Source organism: Rhodamnia argentea, chromosome 2, assembly GCF_020921035.1.
Source record: "Rhodamnia argentea isolate NSW1041297 chromosome 2, ASM2092103v1, whole genome shotgun sequence".
NCBI classification, from domain to species: domain Eukaryota; kingdom Viridiplantae; phylum Streptophyta; class Magnoliopsida; order Myrtales; family Myrtaceae; genus Rhodamnia; species Rhodamnia argentea.
In genome coordinates this window covers 24551684-24558108 of record NC_063151.1, presented here as the reverse complement: position 1 = coordinate 24558108, position 6425 = coordinate 24551684, and the positions used below count along the sequence as shown (strand labels likewise).

Sequence of the window (6425 nt, the reverse complement as noted above, 5' to 3'; positions counted from 1 at the left end):
GAAAGGGTGCCTCAGAAGCTCATTGGCGATCCACCGCAGGGCCGGGTCAGGCCGGGCTGCAGGCAGCACATGACAGAGTAGCGGAACTCGCGGGAAGCGGAGGCGGGGGTGGGTCGGACATGCAGATGGCGCACATGAGGCTGGCCCAGTCACCCTGGTGGCTGATGCGAAGGGTAAGTGGCCGAGGTAGAACTTGAGGACGCTGATGCCGAAGCTCCAATGTTTCGTTTGTATGCTGGGTCCCATGTTTGGACCTTCTATAAGGCCAGTCTTCCTGTGCTGGTAAATTAGTCCTCACTTGGCTGAAAACACAGCATTGCATCACCACACGACACCTTGAAAGTTCTATCAGCATCTAAAAGCTGCTCAAGCACTTCACCCTTCTTTGCATTAGTATAATCCTTTCTTCAGAGTTCAGTTAATGTAACTTTCTATTTCTGTGTGAAAACCTATCCGAGACATAGGAGTGATTACACCATGCGAAAATTTGCCCGTGTCACAATATATGTTTGAGAATCTGTCAAGCACGGCACGAAAGCAACCAAAAGGAGCAACCAATAAGCAAGGATCATAAGTTGGCGTATCATAAGTTTAATGTAATTACAAGCCACTGTTATCATCATGCAGGGCAGTTGCAGTACAATTCGTGCAGTATTCTTCACAAACTGGCAGTGATTGTATTGCAGAGAAGTGACTTCTCTTTCTCAGTTGCCGACATAAGGTCCGCGGCTAGAGGCAGGCGGACCATAGGAATATCTCCACTCTCCACAAGCCAGGCATCTATCTTGCTTAACGCTGTTATCAAGTGTACAAAACTTACAAGACCAGACGTTCGATGTTGCAATCGCAATGTGCTTTTGGGATCCACAAGCTTCGCATGATAAGGCCAGAGGCTGCAAGAGAAATGGTATCATAAGGATAGAGAAAAGTAGAAATGTAGCACGACAGGCTGAAAGACGTGCAATGGACCAAGCCAAGCATGAAAATAGTCGCATTGCTATCTCACACACAGCGACCGACTTAAAGATGAGCGGATAGCGTGTTGATGCCACATCAGACATCTAATCCAGGATCCACAAATGCAATTACGGAAATCAAAATAAATTATGAAGAAATAGTAAGGGGTGCTGATCTAGACTCCCATCCAGATTCCGTTGCAGTTAGGAAATACGACCATTTTCTAAAGTGCATATCCTAGTAAATCAGTAATTTAAGTACAATAAAAATTCAACATAGCGCCTCATAATCCAAGCCAGAAATAACAATCTTAAGGAAGTGAAGCGACTTACATATTGCAAAGACCCTTTACGCCATCCAAAAAAATGAGAGCAAATGAGTTATTTAGTCATGGTTTCTAAGAGTGACAAGGCAGCTTATCACACTTATGTCAAGGGACTAACTTTACAATGATGGCACTTCAGAATTTCTAAGCCTGCATGATACGATGTACAACGGCAAATATTGTAAGGGAGAACAATTTACCTGATTTAATAAAGTGCAAGTATTACACTGCCACTTCGCTTCATCATCCGCTGCTTCCAGAGAGGAAGTGGAATTCACACGTGAAGTCGTTGCAGAGATGCCAGCAAATGAGGTGGATTCTTTTGACTTCTCAGGAAGTTCCAAGGAAGGTCCAACTCTTCCTTGGAATCCGTCCTGCCCCTCTGCAGATTTGGATCCACACCACAGTTCATCGTGCAATCTCCTTTCTGCTGCCATCGCAGCAGCTTGTATGGGGCTAAGAGTATTCCTGATATCACTATCACCCCCTATACACCTAGGCCCTGATGGTAGTAGAGCTCCATGCCTTGCTCTGTTTTCTGCAGCAGCCAGAGCAGTTTGGCGTAATGATGATGGTGGAGGCTGTCGGGAGAACCCACCTAAACGTCTCCCTGGACGATCAAAACCTTGACCAGTTCCTGTAATTCCTTTAGCCATCAGCTCCTCACACTCCTGCAAACGAAAATCAGCAGTCAGGGAATGACAGGACGAACATATGGTGTTAAAGTATTCAGATCAATCTAACAATAAAGTAACCGTACAGCTATCAAATCTACCTCTTCTGGAGATAATCACAAGATTGTATGTTAGGACTGTGTGATGCATCTCAAAGGTGGAAAGATAGAGAGAGGTTGACTGACAAATGAATGCCCGACAAAGTCTTGGTATCAATTTTTTCTCCTCTCAGTTTATGTTTTTCGTGTATTGATAGGGTATTCTCATAAAGGAACGCTGGTTGTCCTGGCAAGAAACAACCAGGGCCACCTAATCAAATACTTGATCAAGAAGGCCAAACGCATAGTACCCATCCAGGCAGAGGCCAAAAGTTACTGCTTGCACTAGGATTGGCCAGAATGCCCATCCTAGGGTGATATAATAGAGGGTGACTGCAAATCTCTGTTGGATCGTATATCATGTGAGGAAAACAAAAAATGGCACATTTTGACACATGTACATAAATCAGTGAGCTGCTTGACCACATTCACAAATTCCTGACTGCTAGAACAAGCGGATGCCTAGGGAAGCAAATGGGGCAGCTCATTCCATGACAGCTTGGCCTTCTAGAGTCGCCAAACCCTTTTTAGTTGCCAATATGCCTTCTGAGGTCTCGAAATGCTTACTTTTCTCCACAAAGCAGAGCTCCGTTTTGGATAATTAAATGCAGTTACATTTGCTAACAAAAGAGAAAAGGAGTGGGTGTTATGGCCATTGTAAATCATATATGTGTGGTTCCATCGAATTCGAACAAAATGCTGCACATACCGTGCTAACTCCCTGGTGTACAATATGGCTTGGTAGTAATCACACTACCACCATTCATCCTATAAAAATTTTGAAGAATGTAACAGTTACCTTTCTGATCTCATCCAAAAGATTGTAGAAGTCAGTATTATGCGGCCCATATTCGATATGACAGAGCTCATGCAGCATTGTATCAAGAATCTGCTCATAAGGGAAGAAATCCCACTCATTGTTTGGTCTTCTTAACCGGAGTTTAATCTCTGCTCCTCCACCTATGTTCAGGCCCAGAAGAGATGGATTGGGACTGAAATTCAGAGTTTACCAAGACGATCAAGAATAATTTTATCAGAAAGCAATCTTACATAAGTAACAAATATGTCTGTGTGTGTGTTAGAGAAATACAGTATGCGGAGACAATGAAAAACCAGCATACCAAAATTCAGAAAGAATCTTCACTTTCCATTTACGTTTTCGCATTATTGGCTGAACTTGTTTTGCAACTTTCTCAAGAACTTCTCTAGCATCTTCTTCTCCAATCTTCTTCAGAGGCTTGATTTCCCAAACCTTGTTAAGATCATTAAGATCCATAATGGAGCAAAATCTGTCTTCACAAAGTAAAAAGAAATATTATGCACTGCAAAAAGTGACAGAAAAGAGTTCACAATTTCATTCCTACCAAAAGCCGCAGGCTGACTATACAACAAGAAAATGACAGTTACCAAATGGAATACAATATGCATATTCAAGCAGATTACAGAATTCATATAACCAGAAAACTCTTGAATTTTACTTCCACTAGATTTAAGTCCATCTTTATCTTCTGTGAGTCTGGTACTTCAATAACATTAACACATTTTGTGGTGAAATATAAGAGAATATACATCGCAACCCTCTCAGCCCACTTCATTCAGTGCTATATATTTTACAGTAGATCCCACATAATGAGAGCTCAAATCTCTGAAAACCAAAGGTGCCATACATAAGCTTTAAGAGTTCTTTTCACCATGCCATCATAAATGTGCTAACAGAGAAGACTGACAGCGGATCGCCTAAACTGGGCACATCAGCAGTGCCTTTATGCGCAGCTTGAAGAGGCGCTATACACCCGTTAAAAGTGGTAAATACGTTCTCTGTGATCGTGAATTAATGTGAGAAGTGGTGACTCATTATCGACACAAAGAACATGTTTACCGCATTTTAAGTGGGCGTACCACCCGGGAAATGGTGCGCGTATTATCAATCAAGACACGTCAATTATCACATTAGAAACAGCCCTATACGAGCACATTCGCATTGGTGCGCTAACAAACACACCCCACACACCCACTTGAAATTCTTCCTCAGACTCTTAAGTACATCCACCGCATCTTTCTCTCATCAGTGTTATCAGCAAATTCAAAAGCTTTCCCAGCGTTAATCAAGCTCCTAATACATAAAGCACCGAGCTTTTCTCGGTGGATTGGGCATTACGACACCACGGTGCACGAACACATAACAATGAATTACCCCCGTGCAACAGCTCCACTAGAGCTTTGATGTCGCTACTCCGAAAGTTGTTCGACTCCTCCTGATCATCTCGATACTGAATCACCTCCGCTGGCGGAGTTTTACGTACCATTTGACGAAAAGTTATCCCAACAAAATTTAACAGGCAGCATCGATTTCCCAACACCATGCTAAAAAAGAGGGCTTTCCCAGGAGGGTATCATCGGAATCGCGAATGGAAAAACCCCCATAAAGAACAAGTATCGATGAATTAGAATGCATTAGCGGCTTCTGAAACAAAATCAACAGTTGCATGTTGACCGGCGCTGTCGAGCATCAACAAGAAGTCCGCTACTCGCATGCGCAGGGAGAGAAAGAGAGACGTACCTCCCTCCACCGAGTGCTGATAGGCTTGGAGCGCGGGAAATCAAGCCAATAGGACACCGATCGTTGATCGTCCACTGTTTAGATTTTGTGGTTCTTTTTCTTTTCTTCTTCGGGAAGAAACCCGGTTTTCGTATCCTTCTGTGCTGACTGCCGAACTCCTATGTGTATTTCCAATTCTTTCTGATTGGACGCGACGGTAGCATTTTGCACAAAGAGAAAAAGAGAATAATTTTGCGAGACAACGGCATGTTTCGTGTAAGAAAACACAATACCGAGAATCCGTCACCCAATATTTGATAATCTAATGATCCTCCTCTTATCATGATGTTACCTCCTGGGTCGTTCCGACCTATACAGACCGTAATTTCATTTCACAACACTGTCAAACCCCTTGCGTTTGCTCTAGGATTAATAACAAAGCAGTTCTAAAAAATTAACCTATGCTCCAAGCATGCACTACTCATTCTTGATCTTTTTTGTCTTCATGAGAAACGGCATATTGGGGCTTTTTTGAGGTGGTAAGGCTCATTTTGCATGGATTGCAAGGGTGTGCATCAGTCTCAATTCTACCTTAGAACAAGATTAAACCAACCTGTTCCGAATGATTCCCATGGAAATAAGTTCTTGAAAAGGAACCGTACCAACCAGACCGCATCAAACCGAATTGGTAAAACCGGCCCAAAGTATGTTCTTTTATAGCACAAACCATTAAAAAAAAAATTGAAGACAAAGTATTGACCGAGCAATATTTTCTTGATTCATTGTAAGACTGTTTTTTTTTGTAACCAAGGATCCACAGGGACCCGCCGACCTGCCGACTTCGCCAAAGATCCACCTGTGTCAGCACCTCGGGAGAGAGCTAGCACGACGGCCCACTAGCCATGACCCTCCACTTAAGTCACGAAACTAAGTAGAGAGAATTTCAAACTAGTGACCTGACGAGGGATAGCACGCCCCTCAACCAACTCAGCCATGTGTGGGTGGGCCTGTTTCTTTTTTTATATAGTAGAACAATAAAAAAAAAAAAATTAACACCGTTGGTTCCCAGCTGATCCGGTTTCAGGCTAGGCGGGGTCGAATCCCGACTCTAAATATTGGGAATCCCATCATGTCCGATTTAATTCCTAGTTCTAGGATGGAAACCGATCCCATATAATAAGTTATTGGAAATATGCCCGACCCAGACAATTCCAACATAAAATCTTCATTAATATACACTACTGGCCCATTCTTTCAAATTCTCTTATATCTGAATTGGCATAACCGATAACAAAGTTTCATCAAGTGTGGTGGGAGTGCACGCCAGAGATGAATGGGGATTAAATCACCTCAAATTTTTTTATTTTTTTATTTTTGTTGACTGTGGACTTATTTTCTGCTTTCTCTTCTGAGTACCTGATCTACATTATCGGGGATATGAGTATCCCTAATTGAGATTGGGCCTGGAAGCAGTAATCTGGGTTCCTCATAGTCAGAAAAGGAGAGATGATGCATTGGGCATTTTCCCTTGACAGGAACTTTCTTTTCTACCTCCCCACTCTGAACTTCAGCTTGCTTTTGACAACAGGGAGCTTCTGTAGCATCAGCCGACATAATTTGCTTCGTATCGATTAGGAGTTTCCGGAATAATTTCATTCTCAGCATAAGTCTCATTCTGCTTTTCATGAGAAAAAATGTTCCAGAAAGAGCTGAATTCATGCACTTCAGCTCTAAGCCATTGCCCAAAGCATTCCTCATTATCGACGGACTAGTCTATTCTCTTCGCGAGAGAGTTCCTCGCCGTATTTGATGTGATGCCCAATTCTCCCATG

General features: G+C 42.7%; 1 protein-coding gene across 5 annotated transcripts; it reads right to left on the bottom strand.

The window, feature by feature from the left end:
- Positions 1-413: 413 nt before the first annotated feature.
- LOC115752719 (DNA-dependent metalloprotease WSS1-like) lies at positions 414-4846 on the bottom strand. 5 transcript variants are annotated; one of them, XM_030691034.2, is made up of 5 exons: positions 4615-4846; positions 3176-3343; positions 2854-3046; positions 1483-1953; positions 414-893 (listed from the first exon to the last, which is right to left on the bottom strand). In XM_030691034.2, exons 2-5 carry the CDS (start codon positions 3328-3330, stop codon positions 705-707), a joined length of 1008 nt encoding a protein of 335 aa, XP_030546894.2. In that variant the 5' UTR covers positions 3331-3343; positions 4615-4846; the 3' UTR covers positions 414-704. The 5 variants fall into 5 exon arrangements, with proteins under 5 accessions (XP_030546894.2, XP_030546895.2, XP_048130855.1 ...); XM_030691035.2 differs by having other exon boundaries at positions 3176-3347; positions 4615-4845; XM_048274898.1 differs by lacking the exon at positions 4615-4846 and adding an exon at positions 4249-4593 and having other exon boundaries at positions 3176-3347.
- Between the last annotated feature and the right edge of the window lie 1579 nt (positions 4847-6425).

What these genes read in the sequence shown, in the direction of transcription:
- LOC115752719 (XM_048274898.1), bottom strand. Translation starts at nt 4,417, where the DNA reads ATGGTGTTGGGAAATCGATGCTGCCTGTTAAATTTTGTTGGGATAACT. An exon ending in AGTGGAGCTGTTGCACGGGG is followed by an intron (nt 3,348 to 4,248) that starts GTAATTCATTGT and finishes TACTTTGTGAAG; the next exon opens with ACAGATTTTGCTCCATTATG. An exon ending in CTTGCACTTTATTAAATCAG is followed by an intron (nt 894 to 1,482) that starts GTAAATTGTTCT and finishes TTTCTCTTGCAG; the next exon opens with CCTCTGGCCTTATCATGCGA.